This window comes from Carcharodon carcharias, chromosome 12 (genome assembly GCF_017639515.1).
Source record: "Carcharodon carcharias isolate sCarCar2 chromosome 12, sCarCar2.pri, whole genome shotgun sequence".
NCBI classification, from domain to species: domain Eukaryota; kingdom Metazoa; phylum Chordata; class Chondrichthyes; order Lamniformes; family Lamnidae; genus Carcharodon; species Carcharodon carcharias.
Genome location: NC_054478.1, coordinates 86,158,788 through 86,184,332, shown reverse-complemented (window position 1 = coordinate 86,184,332; position 25,545 = coordinate 86,158,788). Strand labels below are relative to the sequence as shown.

The 25,545-nt window shown below is 40.4% G+C and overlaps 1 protein-coding gene across 3 annotated transcripts in view; it reads right to left on the bottom strand.

The window, feature by feature from the left end:
• Positions 1-25,545, bottom strand: part of osbpl6 (oxysterol binding protein-like 6) — a 172,007-nt gene that overhangs the window by 28,905 nt on the left and 117,557 nt on the right. For all 3 annotated transcript variants that reach the window (XM_041201528.1, XM_041201531.1, XM_041201530.1), the window contains 6 exons: positions 23,673-23,803; positions 13,548-13,685; positions 12,311-12,398; positions 4,992-5,245; positions 4,386-4,523; positions 2,024-2,087 (listed from right to left, as the gene is read on the bottom strand). In XM_041201528.1, coding sequence (XP_041057462.1) covers positions 2,024-2,087; positions 4,386-4,523; positions 4,992-5,245; positions 12,311-12,398; positions 13,548-13,685; positions 23,673-23,803 — 813 coding nt within the window. The remainder of the gene's footprint in view (positions 1-2,023; positions 2,088-4,385; positions 4,524-4,991; positions 5,246-12,310; positions 12,399-13,547; positions 13,686-23,672; positions 23,804-25,545) is intronic.

Here is a 25,545-nt window from a genome sequence, read left to right as displayed (position 1 = left end):
GAATTTTTCTTAAGTTTTATATATTTCTCAACTCTTGCTCTAAAACATCGAACCTTAAACAGATTAGTTGTACAAGAAAGGGGTCAGTTAGCTTAGTCGAGTAAGAATGTGGCGCAGAATAACAGCATCTGTACAGATTCAAACTCTGTACTGGCTGAGGTAATTTTTGGGGCCTACCTCTTTGTTTTGTCCCATTAGCAATATCATGGCTTAAGCCATGATTAGCAACCCTTGGTGGACTGCAAAGGGTGAAAACAGTGAAACACCCTTTACTGGTCATCCATTGCAGCTGCCAAGCTACTCAGATGTCTAGGATCCTCCTTCCCTCTGCAATCGTGCAAAAGCAGCTGAGAGATTGGGGGCAGCAGCACACACCTTCTCTCCATTATAATCAAATTCCTTAAGAGTAGGTTTAGCTGTACAAAGTATGACCTTTGAAATCACTTACAGCTTGGACATACTCAAATAATGAGGAATCTACCACTGCCGACTGTGCTGCTTGCTGTTCTTTGCCCCGGATTTTGTAAATTTAGTTTGTGACCCGAAAGAATTACACGTAAATAGCTACACTCCCCCAATAGGCATGTAGATATTTATTTAAGTAACTGTAGTATTCAAGTGAAAAATGTTTTTATTTAATTTGTGGTTAAAGAAACAGGAGCAAACCAGAAACAAATACTCCACTGTCAAAATTGTTCTTATATAAATTTCTTTCTAAATTCTTTCAGTGACAATAAGAACTTTTTCTCAGTCATGCCCCAGCATCTGGCTCCCCACGAGGCATGCATTCAGACATCTGATGATTGATACATTCAAAAAAGAGGTCTTGCAGCCAATGCTTTCAAGCAACTTCAAAAATGACACTTCAGGAGAACAATCCAAGTAAATGACCTGGAGATAACTTGGCCTTTTAGTAAGGAAAGGGACCAATCAGCTACATATCTGGAGAAACATTCAACACCAAGATTAGTTTAATTGATCATAGGATGTGCCTATTTAGACTACTTCCTTGCACAAAATACCTGATCAGCAGTTTTAAAGCACAGTCAGTTTAGCGGTTAACATTGCAACTGCGCTCCAGATTCTATGAACACCACCAGAACAGATGCCACCAATAGTCATATGCTTCATCACTGTGTTACTTTATAAATCCTGAGGCCTGAATTTTTCAGTCGTTGGGCACATGCCCAGAAGCGGACGGGAAATAGGCCACTGGGTGCAATCGTCACTCAACGCGGCCAGCCAGTGTGAAACGCGTGCTGAAATGCTCAGCGCAGCCGGGGTTGGGACAGGAAGAGGGCAGGCACTGACGTAACCATGGGCGCGTGTGAGTGCATCGAGAGAGCTCCCTGAAGGTAGACAGTTGCCCTAGGGAACTGCAGACCTCCACAGACAAAAGGACACGACAAAAATGCTGCAAAATATGTTCACACTGCACAATCAAGCACCCGAAAGCATACCTCATAAACAAACAGCACCCACACATCTCTCTTTATTTTATTTATCCCGTCCTGGTATCAAAGTTTGAGCAGAAGTGTGAATGCTGCCTGTGAGAATAGCCTGTCCACAAACCATAAATGTGGACGGGCTACATAAAATCTCTGATTGCATTGTTAATGGCTTAATTGCCCACTTAACTGTTGGCGGGTGTGCTTCCGACTGCCGCATGCGCCTGCTGAGCGAAACATCGCGCGAGTGCACATTGACATTGGGACACTCGCTTGTTGTCATCTCATGCGATTTCACATCCGTTCAGGTCAGGCGTGGGCCCGCCCACAGGATGTGAAATTCTGGCCATAGAAAAAAAAATCAAATCAGCAAAATAAAAGGGAAGGCTTGTGTAAAAATGAACATTCAGTTGAGAACTCAAAAATATTTCCAGTGATCCAGTGCCATAGCTCTTACAGTTATTCTGCCTACACAGAAATATATCTAATCTACTGACTTCACACCTCAATTATCTAGGTGGAAAATTAAATCTCAATTTCTGTTTTAAAAAGTATTAGACTAAGTGTATGTATACCTTGACAAAAGACAAATTTCTTTGATTCACAATGGCAGGCAGAGATGGGTGGATGGTGGCTGACCTGTAAAATGAAAATATTGAAAAATTAAAAGATAAAGGAGCATCTGGTTACTTTTTATTGTACAACATACATATTCTTTATGTATATTCCTTCTTTAAAGGAAATTAGTAATAGTAAGGATTATCAAATCTTTCATAACTGAAGAAACATGAAAGGTATCAGATGCCAACAATATTACAAATATTGAAAACTGCCATTGTAAACTTGTAGTTGTGGTGCAATACTCCGGCTGGCTGAAGGATGCATCTACAGCAATACTAAGTTTACATAGGTAGTTTCCATTCTAAACGTAGACATAGTAACTTATAAAAGATATGCTGACAGAAAGTTTGCGCAGACATAGGATATTTATCATGGAACAAATATCATCATTTGCAATAAAAACATATCTTGCTAGAAACGCTCAGCAAATCAGGGACAGCATCTGTGGAGAGAAGTGACAAGTCAATGTTTCGGGTCTCTCCCTTCGTCAGGACCTGGTGTCAGATTTCTGGCATTAGCAGTTTTTTTTTGTATTTTTGATGATGAATTGAAATTCTATTAAGCTAAGTTGTGAAATTGAATTCAATAAGCTGCTAAGCTATGGGCTAGCATAAATGATGGTCAACAAGGACAAGGAAACGGCCTGTGGATTTCCATCTACAACCTTAAACTAACAAATCATTATTCCTCCATGTTGAACACTGTTTGGAGCAAACAGTGAGAGAAGCAAAAGCACAAAAGAATAATCTGGATGGGTAGATTCAATACTGACCACCAAGAATGGCTCACCAGTACCACTTCTGAGCTGGCCAACCCTTAGAGGACATAGTAGCCAGGGTGGGCCTGCATCACATGCTGTGCAAACCAACATGAGGGAACAACCATCATGGCCTCATTCTCATCTGTATATCTGTGGCAAATAACATTGGTAAGAGTGGCCAAGGTACAGGAAAACACTGTCTCGTCTTCTCAGTGAAGACACTCTCCATTATTTAGTGTTGTACTACCACTACCCTCACAGCAAAAGCAAAAGTAATGAGATGCTGTGATCTGTCAACTCTAGTAGCATTTTATATCCCCACAATCTGTAACTTTGTGGACTATTATATTCCTCACTTCTCCATTGTATTAAGTTGGGAGACCGACCCTGATTCAATAGAGGCTGCTGCCGAGTGTGCAAGCAGTAGCACCACACATACTTTAGAATGAGGTATCAACCTGGTACTACTACAATACAAAGCTACACACGTGACATATCAACAGCAGCAAATAATGGACAAAAGTAGGCAGCCCACAAACAATGAATTGGGCAAAGATCTGTAGTTCTACCACAAAAAGTATAATAGACATAGCTCCTGAATTTTTCCAACCTCCATCATCGTGGAGCTCAGAATGAGTGCAAGAGACAAGTTTGAACTGTTGAAGTATCTTCAATTGTGCCCAGTGAAAAATTCTATTTTGCCTCATCCTAAAGTTTCCATCATCATAGATGTCAATCTAGTCGAGTCCACATGGCATTAAGTAGTCTGAGTGGTCTGCACACAGCGAGGCTACGGGCCCTATGGGACCTGGCTGTTGTGCTGAAGATCTGCACTCTTTAACTAGCTGGCTCTCTAGGCAAGCCATTCAGTACAGCTATAACAGTTGCATCTATCCACCATCATGGATAATTGTCCATGTATGTCCTATCAACAAAGGTAATATAAACCTCATCCAACCAATTACCACCTTATCAGCCTCCCATCAGAGATCAGCAAAATAATGGAATAGTAATCAACAGTGCCAATACTTTTTTCACAATCCTTCAGTCCAGATTCTGCCAGAACCACTCAGCTTTTGACCTCATCACAACCTTGATCCAAACAAGAGGTAAATACTAGAGAGGTGACATCAAGACAATATTTGACCAAATCTGGCCAGCCGCAAGCTTCCTGTTTGGGTTGCTTGTGCAGTGCTGGTTTTGTGCCCTAGGACAGGACCAGACAAATTTCAACCCTTATATGTTTGATTCTTTGAAGTTAGCAATAAAACCTTATCAGCTTAGAATTAATGTATTGAAGATGATAGCTTTCAATGAACGAAATGGTATATTTTATTATTTTATTCATGGTCCCTTTATACCTCTTAGAATATTGAGATATGCAATGTTAGATCAGTGGAGAAAGTACTAGGTTATATTTCTTCACTTTTACTGTGTAATTGAAAAGCTCATAATGATGATTTAAAAGCAAAGTGCAACAACTGAGAATTCAAAATTTTTTTCTCTTTCAGATCAATCAACGTTTATAAAGCAATGGATTAGGATATGAATCATACCTGCTCTGCAAAAAACCTGAACCCTTTGTCTTCTCGAATACATTCGTATGTTTCTCCAAGCACTGGATTAAAAGGTTTAAATGTAGCTCTGTAATATGTTGTAGCATATCCTGAAACTGCAAACGTAGCAACCATAACCTAGAAATTTAGGACAGAATGTAGATGGAAATAGATAAAGTCTTAAAAATGTAGAATACAATAGACAAGTATTCACAAATTATCATAACTTCAGTTAAATTATTTCAGTCTAGATTTTTTAAACAAAGTTACTCAGGTCAAATAACCAATTATGGTACAGGAATGAAGATTTCAGTTTTAGACAATAATAGGAAAAAGATATTGAATTTAATTTTGCAAGTTGTATTCTAATAAATTGTATTTTTATTTACAATATCAGCATTGCCTTGTGATAGGCAAGTTCAATGTAACAATACTAACATTACAATTTCTGCTTTAATACTGGTAGTAACATTACATAACATCAAATACTGAACTTTACGAGGATCAACTTTTAACAGTAGGAATGGATCAGAACAAACAGTAAAATGTTTAAATAAACAATGGCATTTGGTTACAAAGCAAAAGGGCTAATCTGCTGTAGATTACCATTCGGTCATATGGATCATCTGTTTCAGCAGCCTTGTCTAACAATTCAGAATATTCTAATTCTTCACATAGATGCTGCAAAGTATTGAGGGGTTCATTCAGCTCAACTGGCATGGAGACCTTGGACAAGTCTTTTCCAATGTTATTTCTCAAAATATTCCACAGATTGATGCTACTGGTATCAGGTGATGGTGCTGGGAGACATGTACGTCTGCCATTTCGAAATGCACCACTAATGAGCTCGCCGTTAGATACTGTAACAAGAAAAGTTAATCAGACACATACTTAGTGTCATTCTTATAAATTAGATCAAAGCATTAACTTGCATTTCCTTAATGTTACAGATATCGAACAACTAGTGCATGGATTTGCTACAAATGAGATAGCAAAATAAGGCACACATCAGCAATGTTCACTGTAAGGTGTGTGTGTGCAAAGCCATGCAGCAATCTGGAATGTACCAAGCATTAAAATGCACAGGCTGCTCAGAACAGCTCAAGAGATAGGAGGGCTGAGCATCAAACTCCAACTGCAAAAGCTCAAGCTACTCTGGAGAAAATGGGATAAAGTGCAGTTGTGATTGGAAGAACGGAAGCATGGAGAGATGGAATGTGTGATTGGAGGAATGGCGAGCTTGAGCCATGTGGGGAGTGGGGGAAGGGTTGGGAAGGAAGGAGAGGTATGACTAGAAGTGAGCAGCGCAAAGTGAAAAGAGCGGGAGCTGAGGAGTCAGACAAGGCCTTAAGAGCATCAGAAGCTGTGCTTCAGAAGGTGAGGGCGCTCCGGAGTCATCAGTCAAGACTTGTGGAAGGGCGTAAGACTTGGGCTAATTCCTTGGGTCAAGCCTGCAATGAAAGGGGAGCAGCTGAGTTGGAGGCAAGTGATCACAGAATTCCCAGAATTCTTACAGCACAGGAGGCGGCCATTTGGCTATCGTGTCTGCACTGCTCTCCGAAAGAGCAATGCACCTAGTACCATTCCCGTCTTCTCCCCGTAACCCGGCACATTATTCTTTTTCAGATAACAGTTTAATTCCCTTCTGAATGCCTCAATTGAACCTGCCTCCACCACACTATCAGGCAGTGCATTCCAAACCCTAATCACTTAGTGTAAAAAAATTTCTCCTCATATTTTGCTTTTTTTCACCAATGACTTTAAACCTGTGTCCTCTCGTTCTCAATCCTTTCATGAGTGGGAATAGTTTCTTTCTATCTACTCTGTCCAGACTCCTCACAATTTTGAATACCTCTTTCAAATCTCCTCTCAGCCTTCTTTTCTCTAAGGAAAATAGGCCTAACTTCTCCAATCTATCTTCATAACTGAAGTTCCTCATTCCTGGAACTATTCTTGTGAATCTTTTCTGCACTCTTTCGAATGCCTTCACTTCCTGCCTAATTGTGGCTTCCAGGACTGGATGCAATACTCTACTGGAGGGGCCCATTTAGAATCTGGTTGCCAGTCTTGGGTTAGAGTGAGACTCAGACGTGTTCCTCATTCACCAATGGACCCAATACTCAACCTGGAGCTAAATAGCCCAGAAAAACCCACAGCAACTAAAGGTCACCATCCAGTGGGTATGGCCCATGATGGTCAGATAAATGCACAGTCTGGAGTGAAGTTGTTCAAGAGATTACTCAATGAACATATAATATCTACTGATGGGTAGGATTATGATGCAAATTGGGTTCAATGCGTATATAGAGAATTACCAATGAACACCTGCCTTTAGTATTGACTGAGCCATATAATTGGACTGTCTAGGTTCATGGATAATGGGAGGGAGGTCAGATTTTGAGCTTCAGTTCATTGTTTGGTGAGATGGATGGATTTTTAAGGATGTTTATGATCTAAACTTTCAAGCTCTGTGCATCCTCTCTACAGGATATGTATTTAATCCAAGTCTGTGTCAAGCAAAGAGAAGTTATTAGTTCACATGTGTAATATATGAGGGGAGGGAGAGCGGGGCGCGCGAGGGGAGGGAGAGCGGGGCACGCGAGGGGAGGGAGAGCAGGAGCAGTGGGAGGACAGCAATGTTTCCTGTAAACACATGTGCTGGTGCTCTGCAATCTGCAGATTACTGCACATTGAAATAACAAGTTGTGAGGCCTGCCTGTTTCAGTGGCTTTTAGGATGCAAGCTGCCCAAGGGTATGAAAGTATTGCTCAGAGATTTGTATCCTCCCAGTACAAAGAAAATTTAGAGGGAACATTAGGCATCAGTAAGCTTTAGCAACTGCTCAGAAAGACAGTTATTGCAATTAATTTCTACAAGTTTAGTTAGCAGCAGCCCAAATGCTGTTGGATTTCCCCTTGCTTATAAAAATAATTTTAAAATGGTTGTAACCATAGAAACCAATTTATTGCATTAATAATAGTCAGTTTGTCTGGACCTGACAGGGAATCAAAGATACTATGGCGATTAAATATTAACTGAAATATAGTTTCATTGCTCACTTATTCATAATCACCTTTATTTTATATATTGAAAAGTATTCCTCGAGGAGGCGGGAAGCATAAGTAATTATATTTTAAAATTTAGTTGCCTTTCTTTGCGATATCACTATTGTATTAGAAATTAAAATTCATGTCGAGAAGGAATGATGTTCATTAAATGTGAATGCCCTTCTCATTGGCTCAATAGGCAGTTAGTCATTTATTTTGAAAAAAAACTACACAAAGCCATATAAACAAGGAATTTCTGAGTAGATGGTATAGGACCTTCTCCATCTTTACATCATACTACCTTAGCCTCCCCCAACTCAGTAGTTCTTTGCCCCTTCTTTGCAGTTTCTTTTCCATCCCTCCTCCAAACTGATTCTCCCCATGAAATCCACATGTTTCTTCAACTGACTGCCTGACTTCTACAAAGCTCTTGACGACTAAGTATTTTCCTGTTCTCAATTCCAAATATCTTATATTGCCAAGCATGCACTTTATTTCCAATATCCTTGAAGGTATCAGCATTAAAATCTCCATGGTTACCTCTTCTACCAATTGCTTTCAAGTCTCTCCTATCTCGATTCTGATCCATCTATGGCACTGAGACTGCACTGGTTAAGTTAACAAAGGAGACAAAGTGCAATGATTTTACTCCCTAGATCAAAGAGGGCCACCAAGGTTCACTATGGGGTCTCCCCATGCTGGGGGGGGGGTTGTGTGTGTGTGGTGGGGGGGGGGGTGGAGAAAGACAAGGCAGTGGGGGCCACTGCTTCTGGTAAAATTGGCCACTTAAGTAATTCAATTGGGCTCCTGGCAGAAGTGCTGCCTACAATCCTTCCTGCCACTGACCAAAGGCATGGCAGTGGGAAAATGATAGGCACCTCCTCTAATGCATTCTAGCATTAGCTTGCCAGCCTTCCTGCTTCCCAGCCTATTATCAAAGGGCTGGTAAAATCCAGCCCAAAGAGTCTGCAGAGGGACATAGATAGGTGAAATGAGCGGGCAACAATTTGGTAGATAGATATAGTTTGGGAAAAAAGAGAGGTTTTCCACATTGATAGGAAGAATAGGAAAGGAAAACAATGGGTAGGACTTTTCGGATGGCATGGTTTCCTACCCCACCACATGAAAAGTCAGCAAGGAAAGCATCCCCGCAGCTCACAGCAGTCCCACAGCCATTCAACGTTCCAAGGAGCGCAGAGACTTCACTTTAAAAAGAGCACGGAGACTTTGTTTAAAAAGAGTGGGGGAGACTTCATTTGGATCTGGTAATGCGTAAAGAGGCAGGTTTAATAAATAATCCCAGAGTAAAAGATCCCCTAGGAAACAGTGACCATAATATGGTAGAATTTAGCATTCAGTTTGAAAGTGAGAAACTTGAGTCGAAAACAACTGTGCTAAACTGAAATAAAGGAATGAGGGCAGAGTTGACTGCAGTGGACTGGAAAAGGAGTTTTATTAGAAAAGACAGTTGATGAACAATGGCAGGCTTTTAAGAAAATAGTTCATAACTCTCAACAAAGATTTATCCCAGTGAGGAAGAAGGGTTCAAGGAGGGGGATAAACCAACGATGGTTAACTAAGGAAATTAAGGACAGTATCAAATTGAAAGAAAAAATGGAGAAAGACTACAGAATGCTGCAAAACAGAGGGATATGGGTGTCCTCATACATGAAACTCAAAACTTCAGCAAGCAGTTACAGCAGTTAATCAGGAAGGCAAATTGAAGTTTAGCCTTTATTGCAAGGGGCTTGGAATACAAAAGTAGGGAAGTTATGCTACAAATGCACAGGGCATTGGTGAGACCAACACCTAGAAAACTGCATACAGTTTTGGTTCTCCTTATTTAAGGAGGGATATACTTGCACTGGGGGCAATTGAGAGAAAGTTCTTTAGATTCGTTGCTGGGATGAAGGAGTTGTCTAATATCTTATGAGGGAAGGTGTGCACGTCTCAGTCTCCAGCTCAGATTAAAGCAGGTGGTGCATTTTGCTTGATTAGCTGACTTCCTAAGTCACACGTAGTCAGCTACCAAAACTACATTTTTTTACTTCTATAAAACTGCCTGCTTATCTCTCTAGCTCTCTCCATATCCATGCCTTCTTCATCTCTCAGACTGATATGCAATTACATAACCACTTCATAAATCAGTTGATCCAAGTACTCTGCAACCCAAGTTCCCTCTCCAGACCCATCATCCCATCATTAGTCACTGGCTCCTGTCCCAGTGTATGAATTTCAAATCCCTCATTTTCAAATCGCTTCACTATGTGACAGCATTTTGTCCAAACAACTTGTTGCAATTGTACATCCCACTCGACAATGTTCCACATAAGAGTGTGTCTGCTAAAACTATAGCTAATGGAACTGAAGGCAAATTATTGAGCTGGTTAACTGGTAGAAGACTGAGAAGAAGGATAATGGGTATATACTCAAATTGGAAGGGAGTGACTATTGGTATCTCATAAGGATCAGTGCTTGGAACTCAACTATTCACCATATTTATCAAAAATGTATTGGGCTGATTCTTAAAATGGTAAAAAGCTAGGAACAGTGGAGTTCCAAAGAGACTTAGGGGTCCATGTACAATGATCACTAAAATATAGTAGTTACATGCAAACATTAGGAAAATACCTAAGGAATGTTAACTTATATAAACTAGAAAGCTACAATATAAAAGGGAAAAAGTTTTGTTACAGTTATGCAAAGACTTGTTTAGACCACATTTGGGGTACTGTGTATAGTTCTGGGCACCACACCTTGGAAAGAATATATTGGCTTTGGATGGGGTGTAGCACAGATTCACCAGAAGGTTACCACAGCTCCAAGGGTTAAATTAAAATGAGACACAACATAAACTAGGCTAGTACTCCCTGGAATAGGAGAGATTAAGGAGTGATTTAATTGAGGTTATAGGATTTTGAAAGGAATTGATGGGGTAGAGAAACCTTTCCGCTGAATGGGGGAGTCTAGTGGAAGGGAAAATAACTGTAAAATCAGAGCCAGTTCATTCAGGAGAGAAGTTAGAAAATATTTCTTCACACAAAGGAAGGTAGAAGTGTGAGGTTTCTCCCATAAAAACAGTAGATTCTAGCTCAATTAATAATTTTGAAGTTTTGTGCTAGCCAATGGTATTAAGGGACATGAAGCCATGGCGGGAGGATAGAGTTAGGGACACAGATCAATCTTGATTTCGTTGGATGGTACATGCTTTAAAGGCTGAACGGTCTATTCCTATATTTCAAACTAGACACTGCTTATCCCATTCCCTTACTGTATTGTAGGAGACCATTCTTATAGTCACAGCACCTATATTCTTTCACCCCAAAGCTACTTGCTCATGTTCTCTCCCTTCTTTAAAGGTTATTTTAAAAAAATCTATCCAATCATGCATTTTGCATTTGCTCCCCTCCTTTCATCATTCCAATCTTTTGCTGTTTGCACCCCCCACTGTAAAGTACTTTTTTCTTCTATATAAGGAGCACTATGCAAATGCAAGTTGTTGTTGTACTGTTTGTCATAAATGTGGTCATTTAAACCATACTGCTCACACTCAGATGCTCTTCACCCCAGAATTAAGATGACCAATGCACCTCTAATGTTAAGGACTTGTGACTATTATGAATATTCAATTATGTTTTATGAGAGCAATAAAAGAGATGATTAAATCTTAAGACCAACTGAGTACAGTCATCTGTCTAAGGTCTCTTATTTCAGGAGATAAGGATATACTGACAACTACTATAATGTAATAGTTGAATGATACCCGCTGACTCAACAGGATAATAATTTGAGGTAATTAAGTTTAATGAGGCACTCTGTAATATCTTTCCACAGTAGTACACAATTATCTTTCAATGCTTGGAAATGAATTCAGCTGACGAGATTATCATGTAGTGAAATCGGGATTGACATAGTTAATCAGCTGTTAATTCACTAATCTTCTCTCCAAGACTTTGCTAATCTCTGTCCCCTCCTTCTTTCCATTGCTCTCATCTCGAGAGTAGAGAATGCTAGTTTGGACTGATTAAGCAGCTGCTCCTCTTTCAATTTAATCAATCAGCTGATCTTAAACAATAGCATGGGATAAAGAACATTTTAAGATTATAACTGGTGTCATGGGTGAGTGAACACTAATAAATACAGCTCATGATATCCTTAAATTATATATCATGTATTTTTCTATATACATGGTGATTAGCTATAAGTTACAGAGTACTTACCACACAGAAACGGACCAATTGACCCGACAGATCCACACTGATGTTTGGACTTAATATGATTTTTCCCCATCCCTTATCTAACCCCATCAATATATCCTTCTATCCCTTTCTCCTTCATGTGCTCATCCAACCTCCTTTGAATACATCTATCCTAATTGTCTCAACTACTCATTCTGCTAGCGACTTCCACATTCTAACCATTCTCTAGATAAAGAAGTTTCCCCTGAATTCCTTATTGGATTTATTAGTGACTATCTTATATATACCTAGTGTACCCTAGATCCTTTTGTTCCTCTACTTAATTTAGGCACTTACTTTCCAAGGAGAATGTAGCCTTCTTTATTCTTCCTACCAAAATGCACAATCCCACTTATCTAGATTGAAGTTCCTTTGCCAATTAACAGCCATTCTGCAATTGTATTAATATCTTTATGTATTTTGTCGCAGTCTGCCTTTATATCAAATACACCTCCCATTTTGGTATTGTTAGCAAATTAAACATCCAATTCCAAATCATTTATGGAAACAGTGAAGAACAATAGTCCCAACTGCATGCGTGTGTATATATAATACACACACACACACACATCCACACGCATGCATATTCATTTTTAAAATTCCATCATCACTAAATTATATTGTATGGTTTTGTTCATACATTGTCGAGAAACAGTCTCTCCAACACTGGCATTGTCTTCTGAAATATTGTCACTGACATCACTAACATATGATTCATCATCTGATCCCTGAGGATTAAAAAGAGAAGCATTAAATTTGTTGTGAAAGAAAATAAGCTTATTGTTGCTTCTTGATTCCAGAATCTTAAAATACGAGTGGGTTATATGTAGGAACATACTGTAGTTCAATTTTCACTGTAGCTTGCTAACACACTGGAGAAAGTAATAGAGGTCGACATTCTTGGCCTCGGGCAGTGCACTTCAGGTTTGCAGTGCCTGGAAGGCAATACGCACTTGAAGTTTACAGTCACTATACAAATCGGGATCAAGAACATGATGCTTGGATAATTTCCGGGTCCTGACAGCACGTCTCAACTGCATCACTCATGCAACACTATTTTGAAATGTTAATACCTTGATTGGGTAGGTGGTGAACTCACTGCCCATAATGGGGGCTGATGACAGCCATGATGGGGCCTATCGCTGTCTTGTCAAAGAGAAAAAGCAGCACCTTGGGAGGGGCAGCAGCATTAAAGCTCTAAAAAAGTGTCCATATAGCCAAATGAGAGGTAATGTGCACAATCTGGCACAAGATCCCACAGGTCCCAACGCTTCCCAAAAAAAATAATTTCTCCACACTTTGAACCCAACAGCTGTGCACTAACATGCATCAGACTGTTTGGGTTTGCAAAAAATCATACTTGAAAAGTGTAGTCTTGCTCTCCCTGGCCCGTTATCAAGCTCCTCAAGGAGCTTAAAGGGCCCTTAATTAAAAGCCAGTGGGTTCCCCATTCCCTGACTCCTGCCCTCCCTTTGAAAATCAGAACACAGCCTGGAGGCATTGGGATCCAGAAACACCCTCTGGGAATTTGATTTTTAAATTGAGCCTGCACTCATTCCCTACCCCACCAGCAATTGAAAATCCAGCACTTACTTTCTAACTGACTTCGGGCCCCCTTATGAGAGTTAGATTCTTTTGGAATAGGCAAGCTTAAAAACACAGCTGAACTAAACAGGAAAATCGTACATTGTGCATGGTTAATTCATTATTAAAGAATTTGAAAGTATTTCATCCAGTTTATTACGAACACGTTACAATTGAAGTGAACAGCTGGAATTCTTGATAAAGCCAGTACTAATGGCTATGCATTAAACTTTGACTTCTCCTCCCCAAAAGAGAGTTTATACTTCAAAATGTTGTAATATTTTCTCTCTTACCTCATTCTCGGAAGAACTTGCTGATAGAAGCACTTCTTGAGCATCAAAGAATTCTGATACTGATTCAGACATGGAGAGCCTGCTCTCATTACAGACCTGCTGTGACAGTGGGATATTGGCATGAATCTTGCCGCTTGGCTGAAAGTTTAAAAATTAGTTTAAAGTAAAAAATGCTGAAGATCATTAGCTTTATGTATACTAGGCTTGGAAAGCTGTTTACTTTTTGCATCTAATTTTGAATGCAATTTTGCATTAGCACAAACTTGATTAAAAGCACACCTTTTTGATATTCCACCCTCTTTGTGGGCACATTTTGTGCCAAAGTATTGCATTTACCAAAGCTATGTCAGATGAAATTATGCAGCAAATTATTTGACCAATGCATTCAAATTAGTCATAGAACAATAACTAGGCAACCTTGACAACAGGGCCTACAAAGTAACACAGCAAATCCAAAATAACCTGAGAACAGTATCAGTTGCAGTAACGAAGGTTTGACTGGAAGAGGATCGCTTTTAGGATGCTTTTCAGGGCTGTGAAACATTTTTCAACTAGTATCTATATCTTTGAGAATATGAACATGCTGCCATATGTTCATGCGCCAGGCATATGGAACATGAAAGGTAAGTATTTGCGAGTTCACTGTTATCATAGCAGACAGATGAGAAATAGAAAAGTGAAATTCTCAAAAAGTAAAAAGGATGTTGGCACAAATTGAGCTGTGTTCAAAATCTCCCCATTTAACTTACTTCTAAGGAGCAGAAACAGGTAACCTTCCTACTGGTGCCTCGACTAGAGGTTCCAGTAATACCAAGTCAGCCATTCACTTCAGGGCACAATGAAGGAGGAACTAGTAATATCAGGAGGGAAATCAACGCAATCTCTACTATGACCATGATCAAGGGTGTGAGCATCAAGCATCACCTCCAGCATCATCAGCAGCTTAACAAACTAAGCATCCATTTCAGTTGCACAAGTATAAGGTTATTGTATTTCAGTTTTAATAAAATCAAAGTGGTTCCAAGTAAGCTGTAAAGTTCAATTAAGCTGAAAATGTCTCTTCATGTCTAAATTCCAAAGCATGGAGCAGCAGCTTCAGCTAGTCATTACACTGAAACCCAGAGATGCCACATTATTCTTTGGCATCTATCTGAGGTCCACTCATCAGATGTGAAACTTGCCTCACCAACACCAAAGCCCACCAGAGCAGATGAGAGAGTATCTAGAATTCTAAAAGAAATGGGTTAAGTAACATTCTGCTTGTTGTACCCAAAGCAGGGTTATGTATTATAGTGATATGTATTTATTAAGGGAGAAAATTGCACTGCAGAGGAAAACTGTAAAGAAGATGGCTAGTCAGGAGACAATGGGACAGTTAGATATCAGATAAGGATGCTAACATATGCAGCTTGGCAAGGGGCTACACTGTTCACGTGTTATTATAGCTGATCTTACAGATCTGAATACTCTCAAAAAGGTGTCATATACAAGAGTGAAGTGGCCAGTCAATAAATCTACTTAGGTCTTAAAGTCTCTCATTCACTAAATAAAAGACATAAAAATTAATATATTTAATGAAGTAACACATACAAATGCTGCTATAATTCATGACATAATGAAAGTATAAAATTTATAGTGAAGAGTTTTATATTTGAATACAAGTAATATTTCACTTCCCTCTTTCAATAAAATTTCCATAATGCCAAATTTTATATTAGTTTTGTTCTTTCCACATTAACAATTTTTTGTTTTAAAGTGGTCTTAAATTGCAAAGCTGATCCATTCTGCTGTGAAATTAATTTATTCTGAGAAAGTGGACAAACCTAAGGCCACTATAGCCATCTCTTACATCCATAAAAATGCAGAATAGCTATGCCAAAATTCTGTACGAACCGAGGAACGAACTTTTATTTTCTGCATGAAGGATCCCAAATCTGTATAGGGCATACATTAATTCCATCCCTTGCATCAAAGCCCTTGCTAGTGTGAATGTCCATGCTCTGAAAACATGGCTTGTTGAACAGATGCAATTAAAAAGATATGATGTTGTTCAGTCAAAACTTGCATCACCTGAAGTTAAGAAAAGTCGAAAGCCGAACTGATGCAGAGATTGATCACTTCTGCTTGCATGAATTACAGTTACAAAGTGATTGAATCATGTTGTGAAAATTGCATTCATAGGGCAGAATTTTGCCCTTGGTGGGCCACTGAAATGGAGCTCGCTGCCATTTTGAGTGGGGGGCCTTTGGTGGCGTTCCCAACAGGAAGCGCTATGTGCTTCCTGTGCAGGGGGGGGGGAAGAGAGAGAGGGGAATCCCAGCTGTCAAAGTGCGCTCTTTTGCGCATGTGCGCGAAAGAGTGCACTGCTCCCTGAGACTAAGTGCTGTCTCAGGGAGATTAATGACAGTGCACAAAAGTTAAAAACTAGAAAAATAAAAATATTATTAACATGTCCCCCTCATGTGACAATGTCACACAAGATGGGACATGTTAATAAAAATGACATAAACTTTATTAAACTTTTTAAAAACAGACATGAAACCTCATCCCGCCAGTGGCTGAGGTTTCATATATTATCAGGAGCTCGCTGGGGCTCCTGGCCAGCCCGCCAGCCTTAAGGTTGGACGGGCAGATCTTTAATGATCTTAATTAGCTTGTCAATAGCCTCAATTGGCCATTGACAGGTTGGTGGGCAGACAACTGATTTCGCTGTCCACATGCCTTCCTAAAAATTTAGAGACCGGGATGACATCGGAGGTACCTCCCGATGTCATTCCGCGTCATTCTCCTGTCGGCAAGCGGGCCCCACCCTCAAATCGCCGATGGGAAAATTCTGGCCATAGATTTTATGTAGTCACCCAAATTGTTATTTTACAGTTGGCCTCATCTCACTAGAGTCTTCTTCAGTTCAGCTTTTAAAAAGTGGGAGAAATATATGTAGGAGATAAAAACAATGAAGGGGCTTATTGTCGCGGTCCCTTGGTTATGCTAATGCTTAACTAGAGAGCAGAAAGATGATCTCCAGATTATGGAGAAGCAAGACGCATCTGCAGGAGTGACAAGTGATGCTGAAATGCTGAACCAAAGAACAGATCTGTAGAACTAACAGAAACCTGTATAAGTGTCATGAGATGCGTATTAATAATTTTTTCATCTGGAGGAATTTTTCCATCAATGTGTTGTCATGTATCTCAGTGCTATTTGTGGGACCTTGCCTTGTGCAAATTGATTGCTAAGTTTGTCTACAAAACAAGAGATTATACTTTTAAAATGTCTGAAGTATTTTGGGACATAGAGGCCATGCAAGTTCCATCTTCTTTCCCTTCAATCCTTCTAATGATTTATCATATAATTAGATATAAAAATGTTGCATCAGCTGCAATTCTTTTAGGTAACCATAACACGATTACGTGAAGCCTACAGCCCACAGACTGGTCAATGTGCAATCTTGCAACCAAATTCTTGAGAAACTTCTATCTGTTGCACTGAACCTCAAGAGTTTGACTCTCAAGAGTCGGAGAAAATATTTTCAAAAGGAGCAACCTTTTATTAGTTACGTAGCCAAAGTCCTTTAGGCAGATATTCAGTGTTTTAGACATAAAGGAAATAGCTTTTTTAAAGGTGGTACCTGCGTACTTTTACTGTGGAAACATTAATACTGAATATTGCAGTAGCCCAGATTTTAACTTTAAGTTATCATTCATTCATCAGAAAACAGCTATTTTGTTTAAAGTTAAATGTTTAAACAAACCGTAACTTAAACACATGTCCCCCTTCCATATACCATCACTCAACAATACTGCCACAATTAATTAGGAAATGATAAAATCCAAGATATCAAGATTTGCTGAATAGGTGGAGATGCAATGAAATTTGAGTGCTGGAATTTTAATTAAAAGCAGAAAATGTTGTAAATAAACAGATTTGTCAACACTTGAAAGAAAACAAGTTAATACTCTAGCTAGAGGCTCAATGCTAGACCAGAGGTGGACCTGGTCTTAGAACAGCCTGTTAGCCTGTAATTAGGACAAGATTCAATCTCCCAATCCACATTCCACAGTGACAGTTTGTATGGAAGTTGCTTGGCAATTTAACACAACCTCAAGAATAAAAGAATCTGTTACATAGTCAAAATAGGTTAAATGATATCAATACCATCTGAAAGGAAAGACTGTGTTTCAATCACGAACCCAGGATCACAACCAGGGAAGAAAATAAAACCAGCTAAGTGAAGAATTATCCAGTTGCTCAGTTTTAAAACTTTGAGGAAGATGGCAGAAGATGACATGCAAACCTCTACAATTACATCATACCAATACATATGTATTGGTAAAATGTATAGTGTAATCAGAACTAAATGATTGTGAGCTGAACCGTTACAATAGATAATAGTTACAATAGCCTGCCCCTTCACTTCCTCTCTCCTCACCGTCCAAGGACCCAAACACTCCTTTCAAGTGAAGCAGCATTTCACTTGCATTTCCCCCAACTTAGTCTACTGCATTCGTTGCTCCCAATGTGGTCTCCTCTACATTGGAGAGACCAAACGTAAACTGGGCGACCGCTTTGCAGAACACCTGCGGTCTGTCCGCAAGAATGACCCAAACCTCCCTGTCGCTTGCCATTTTAACACTCCACCCTGCTCTCTTGCCCACATGTCTGTCCTTGGCTTGCTGCATTGTTCCAGTGAAGCCCAACGCAAACTGGAGGAACAACACCTCATCTTCCGACTAGGGACTTTACAGCCTTCCGGACTGAATATTGAATTCAACAACTTTAGGTCGTGAGCTCCCTCCCCCATCCCCACCCCCTTTCTGTTTCCCCCTTCCTCTTTTTTTTTTCCCAATAAATTATAAAGATTTTCCTTTTCCCACCTATTTCCATTATATAAAAAAAAATATAAAAAAAAAAAACCACTAGAGCTATACCTTGAGTGCCCTACCATCCATTCTTAATTAGCACATTCGTTTAGATAATATCACCAACTTTAACTTTAACACCTATGTGTTCTATTGTACTATTGTGGTTGACATCTTTTGATGATCTGCTTCTATCACTGCTTGTTTGTCCCTACAACCACACCAACCCCCTCCACCTCTCTGTCTCTCTATCTCTCCGCCCCCCACACACACACCTTAAACCAGCTTATATTTCAGCTCTTTCCTGGACTCGAACTCAAGTTCTGTCGAAGGGTCATGAGGACTCGAAACGTCAACTCTTTTCTTCTCCGCCGATGCTGCCAGAACTGCTGAGTTTTTCCAGGTAATTCTGTTTTTGTAATAGTTACAATAGCCCTGGTTTTGTAGCAAGAATAATGGTGAAGTCATCTGTATACAACATTATTAAAAAGTAAATCGGACAGCAACTTCAGGCGTCTAGACATACAAAGCTAGATGTGAAAATCAGAAAATTGCACATCAAGCTTCCATGTTCCTCAGGAAACTTTGCTCTAGCAGTATGTCAGCCAGAGACTTGACATTCAAATACAAGGGCATGATATTGTTGTACATGCCTACTAGATGCCCAGTAAATATGCCAGAAAGTTAGGGCTTATCAATTAGTAAGTGAATTTTAATGGTGTGATATGTCTTAATTACTGCCAAACAATGCCTCTAGCATGGAAAATTTACTTTTACGTGTGTGGAGTCTCATTCTTTCAGATGCTAATTATTAATGGAAATTTAATTAATGGCAGGCAGTAGGCTCACCACCACCCAACTAAGGATGGCAGACAGGCCCTTGAGGCTGGGGGACAAGTGGGAGGCCCTTCAGCACTGACACATCAGCAACCTCACCGGCCTAGGTGGGAGCTGCTGATTCTAATGTGGGCGCATGGCTGCAGGAGTAGCTGCTAGCCGGCCTGTAGAGAGGATTCCCCACTCCACAGTATGGCTGCATGATGCATTTTATAATTTAAGTTAAAAAAGTTTGGAGAAAGCATCCTCTCCTTTACATGCTCTTTTGCAGTCTTCTGCTGCTCTTGAGCTGGCAGGTCTCTGATTGGCCCTCGTGCTTTGAGAGCCCAGCTGCCATTTTTAACTGGATGACGAGCCTGTCTCCAGGCCAATTATAGGAGCACACTCCCACCAGGAAAATCCCAGTCGGCCTCATCTTTAACAAGGCTCTTAATATGCCTAATTGGCTGCCTACCATGTCGAGGTGAGCAGCCCTGCCGACCCCAAACATTCTCGTGCAAAATGGCTAATGGCAAGAACAGGGTCAAGAAACCGTTAGGTCAACTGCTTCCAACATTTTCGGGGCCCGTAAGTTGCTGTTCCAAATCTCGGTTCAGGGAAGCGGGGGGGAGGGTGTCAGTGGCAAAAATCCTGCCCCACACCTCATAAGGAGATATTAAGGCAGGGGGTCAAATGCTTGGGCAAAGGGGTTCGTTTTAAAGAGCATCTTAAAGCAGGAAAGTGAGGTGGACAGGCACAGAGGTGTAGGGAGGAATTTCCAAAGCTTAGGGCCTAGGCAGCTGAAGGCATGACCACCAATGGTGGAGCAATTAAAATCGGAGATGCACATGGGGCTGGAATTAGAAGATGCAGATACCTCAAAAAGTGTATGAGATAGGGAGGGTTGTAGGGGCTGGAGGAGATTACAGAGATAGGGAGGGTTGGAGAGGCTGGAGGAGATTACAGAGATAGGAAAGGTTGTAGGGGCTGGAGGAGATTACAGAGATAGGGAGGGTTGTAGGGGCTGGAGGAGATGACAGAGATAGGGAGGGTTGTATGGGCTGGAGGAGATGACAGAGATAGGGAGGGTTGTAGGAGCTGGAGGAGATGACAGAGATAGGGAGGGTTGAAGGGGCTGGAGGAGGTTACAGAGATAGGGAGGGTTGTAGGGGCTGGAGGAGATTACAGAGATAAGGAGGGGTGAGGCCAAGGAGGTATTTGAAAAACAGGATGGGAATTTTAAAATCAAGGAGGTATTTGAAAAACAGGATGGGAATTTTGAAATCAAGGCGTTGCTTAACTGGGAGTCATTATAGGTCTGCGAGCCGCAAGGGAGATGAGTAAGCGTGACTTGGAGCTAATCAGGACACAGGCAGCAGTGTTTCAGATGACCTCATATTTATTGGCGGGGTTGGGGGGGGTGTCAGAACATGGGATGCTGACTAGGAGTGCATTAGAATATCATGAGCTAACAAAGGGATGGATGAGGGTTTCAGGAGGAAAACAGCTGAGGCAGCAGTGGAGTCAGGAGACATTACAAAGATGGAAACTGGCGATCTCAATGACAGCAAGGACATGTGGTTGGAAGCTCATCTCGGGTTCAAATATAACACCAAGGTTGCAAACACCCTGGTTTAGCTTCAGACAGTTGCCAGTGATGGAGTTAGTGGCTAAGGAGCAAAGTTTATAGCAAGAATTGAAGACAATGCATTCAATCTTCCCAATACTTAACTAGAGGAAATTTCTGCTCATCCAGTACTGAGCGTCAGACACGTAGTCTAATAATTTGGAGACGGTGGAAGAGTCGAGAGAGATGGTGGTGAGGTAGAGCTGGATGGATATCGTCAGCCTACAGGTGGATACTGAAGTTGTGTCTTTGAACGATGTCACTGAAGAGCACCATGTACTTGAGAAATAAGAGGGGCTAGTACACCAGCGATAACTGTGCAGGAATGGGAAGAAGGCTATTCTCTAATTATGATTAAATAGATAAGAATGGAACTAGGCAAGTGTAAAGATGGACAATGGTGGAGACACATTGGAGGAGGATGGTGTGATCAACTGTGTGGAAGGTTGCAGACAAGTTGAAAAGAAGGAGGAAGGATAGTTTACCTTTATCACAGTCCCACAGGATGTAATTTGTGACTTTAATAAAAGCCATTTTGTCAGGAGCAGAAACATGATTCGAGGGAGCCAAGCTTAACCTTACAAAAGGATGGGCAGAAATCTGGGAAGCGACAACACGATCAAGGCTTTTGGAAAGAAAAGGGAAGTTGGAGATGGGTGATAGTTTACAAAGACGAAAGAGTCAAGTGTTGATTTTTTTTGAGGAGAGGGGTGATGACAGCAGATTTGAAGGAGGGACAGAACCTGTGAAGTGAGAACTGTTTAAAATGTCAGATAACACAGCAGAGGGGTGTGGTGAGCAGTTCAGTGGGAATAGGGTCAGGAGAGCTGGAGGTGGGTCTCATGGAGAAGATGAGCTCAGAAAGAGCATGAGGTGTGATGGGAGAAAAACAAAAAAAAGATGCAAACTAAGGGCTAACAGGGCAGAGCCTAAGGAGAAGTTTGGTTCTGATGGGCTAGCAGAAAGGAGGAAAGTGGCACAGGAAGCTGATCTCATGCTTGGTGACAAGAAATCCATGAGCTCTGATCACTTGCTGTTGGAGGTAAGAGTGGAGAAGAAAAGGGAACTTAACAACATAACATTTTTTTCAAACATCAATCTGCATACCCTTGATGAATTACAATTTTCTTCAATACAAGGTCAGGATGTAGAATCAGATTGGGTAGAGATAAGAAATAGTGAAGGTAAGAAGTCACTTGTGGGAGTAGTTTATAGGTCACCTAACAGTAACTACATTGTAGGACAGAAAACAGGAAGAAATAATGGGTACTTGTGAGAAAGGCAAGGCGATAACCATGGGTGATTTTAATCTGCATATCGAATGGATGAATCAGATTGGAAAAGGTAGCCCAGAAAATGAGTTCATAGAGTATTTTCAGAACAATTTCCTAGCCAGGCTATTCTGGACCTGGTAATGTGTAATGAGACAAGATTAATTTATGACCTCATAATAAAGGCATTCCAAGGTCGCAACGATCATAACTTCATTGAATTCTGCATTCAGTTTGAGGGAGAGAGGAGTGAATCCAAGACTAATGTTTTAAACTTAATCAAAATAACAAAAATAAGGGTATGAAGACAGAGCTGGCTAAAGTGAACTGGGAAATTAGGTTAAGGGATAGGTCAGTAGAGATGCTGTGGAACATATTTGAGAAGGTATTTCATAACACTCAACAAAGATAATTCCAGTGAGAAAGAAAGACTCTAGGAGAAGGGTGCAGCATTTGTGGCTAACTAAGGAAGTTAAAGATAGTATCAAATTAAGAGAAAAAGCTTACAATTCTGTGAGGATTAATGGCAGGTCAGAAGATTGCACAGAATGTAAAAAACAGCAAGAATGACAATAAAAAATAATGAGGGCGAAATTAGAGTTTGAGACAAAGCTAACTAGAAAGATAAAGATTAGATAGTAAGTGTATCTACAGGTATTTAAAAAGGAAACAAGTAACTAAAGTGAGCATTGGTCCTCTAAAGAGAGAGTCTGGGGAATTAATAATGGGAAATAAGGAACTGGCAGAAGCATTGAATAGATGTTTTGTGTCTATCTTCACTGTAGAAGACACAAATAGCATCCCAGAAATAATTGTAAATCCAGAGGTGAAAGAGGGAGGAACTTAAAACATTTACAATCACCAGGGAAAGGGCACTGGAAAAATTATTAGAACTAGGATCTTAAAAGAAGTAGCTGCTGAAATAATAGATGCATTGGTTTCAATTTTCAAAAATTCCCTAAACTCTGGAAAGATTGCAAATTAGCGAAATGGAGCTGTTTTATTCAAGACAACAGGAAATTACAGGCCAGTCAGCCTAACATTTGTCATAGGAAAGATGCTGGAATCGATTATTAAGGAGGCTATAACAGGGCACTTAGAAAATCTTAATGCATTCAGGCAGAGTCAACATGGTCTTGTGAAAGGGAAATTGTGTTTCACTCATTTATTATAGCTCTTTTAGGAAACAACAAGCAACATGGATAAAGGGGAACCTGTAGGTATGGTGTACAGATCAACCGTGATCTTATCAAATTGCAGGGTAGGCTGGAGGGGCCTAATGGCTCCTGATTCATATGTTCATTTGTAATTTACATTTCTTACCATTTTTACATGGTGTATCCTTTGTGGCTTTTAGCAGAGCTACAGACAGGTTGTCTGTACACAGATACATGTTGGGATCATGATTACAGAGGCTCAAATAAGGCAGCAAGTTAAACAAAAAGAATAACTGAGTAAAGCTGTCTGTAAATAATCTCAACATATGTCTCAGTTCGAAGACTGCTGGAACATGTCACAGCTGGCAAACTATAATCTTCTGTGTATAAAGTACCTGGGAGAGTGTTCTCCTAAGGTTGAAGATTTGGGCATTGTGGCCAGAATGTTCTTGCTCCAACAGCATTTGCTTCAGCTGCTCCCTTTCTATTGCTACTGTGTTGAAGGCAGACTTTAAAAGACAATGAACTGTGAAAAGAAAACAGCAAAAACACAACATAAAAATACCGTTTTATTGCGTTGATTGCTTATCAATTGTTATTGCCCTACAATTTTCATAGAATTTCAGTCCTCAAATAAATTTTGATGGAAGAAGTGTCATTGCCATGGAACCTGTCTAATCCAGCGTGATTCCTTTTCATGAAGGACATAACTGGCAGGGCCATTGGTTGAAGAAAACTTAACTGAATAGTACCAGCAGCAGAGTTTCTGAGTTAAAGTCAGCCAAAAGAAAAGATTTGCCTCACTGCAAAGAATTTTCTCTGAACTAAATGGCACTTTTTAACTACTTCTTTATATCTTTTTCAATTCAAGGACAGGTACAATCAAGGTTTATTTTGGCTCAAAATGGCTTGTCAGCAAACCTTGGATAACAAAGATCAGCCCTAGGATTTAACCATTTTGAAAGAGAATATCTTACAGCATTTCTGCTTCACAAAATCCTTCCAAGTAAATGTAAGCATTGTAACCTTGTCATATTTTACCATATTATAGCAATGTTTCTGGTCAAAAGATTCATCTAGTTTCCAGTTATTCAAGGGTCTAGGTCTCAATTTTCCCTTATCTAACAAAGCAATCACTGGGATTTAATGAAAATATATAACTAGTTCATTGAAAAATATTACGGTTGGCTCAGAGTATCTATAACTCTAAACTAGTTTCCAAATCTTTGCACTACAAACCAAATTAATGTTTGCAATTCTAAACAATAGTACTAAACATGAATATTTATGTAAATACAATACTGTCACCAAGTGACATCACTAATGGTATGACTATAGTAATAAGTATAATGCTTAAGAACTACGAATGAAAGAAGATGTACACATAGGATGCCACTAGGCAAAGAAAAGAGATGAGTGCACTTGCTATCATTGTCAGAGCTTACCTCCATTCATTTTCTTCTGGATTGCTGTACTTAATGATGAGTTAACAAGAAAATTTAGGCCAATTATTCCCAGGAGAGCAATCATCGTCCGATTGCTGCTCCGCTTGAACTTCCCCCCGACTCAACGCTGCTCTGCATTTCCTGCCAGGTCTTCTGAGTCCGGCTTTACCAGAAGTACAAGCACAGCATCCCTCAGAAAGCTCTGTTGTAGTGGAGTAGAGTCAGGGGGAGACAAGCCATGCCCTCTTTTTATAGAGACAGCTGCCGAATAGTAAGTTTAAAGGTCTAGTTTGAATGTTAGTGGATGAATGAATGGGTAGGATGGTAAGGTGGGTGAGTTAAGTGAATGGGGAGGATGAGGGGCCAGGTGGGTACGGTGGGTATGTCAGGTAAGTGAGGTAGTAGGTGGGTAGTATGACAGGTGGGTGAAGTGGTAGGGAGTAGGGTGGGAGGAGAGTATGGTGGCAGTTGGGTAGGGTGGCAGGAGGATAGGTGGTTGGTGGGTGTGGTAGTATGCGGGCGAGGTGGTAGCCAGATCTTTGATTGGGGGGGGGGGTGGTGGTGTAGTCAGGTGTTTGGGGTAGTCAAGGGAGGATCAGCAATTGGGGGTCACTGAGAGTGACCGGGGGTGTCAGTTCTGGAGTTACACAGGAGGTAAACTAAGTTTTTTTCTGCCTAACATTTCCTGGATAACTATTCAGCTAAGTACATTGGAACTGTCCAAAGCCTCTGGCTCTAAGTCAGAATCAGAGACATTTGCGGAGAGTCCTGGGGAGCAGGGAAATTACCCATTGGCAGTTGAAACTTCCCAGGCAATTTCCAC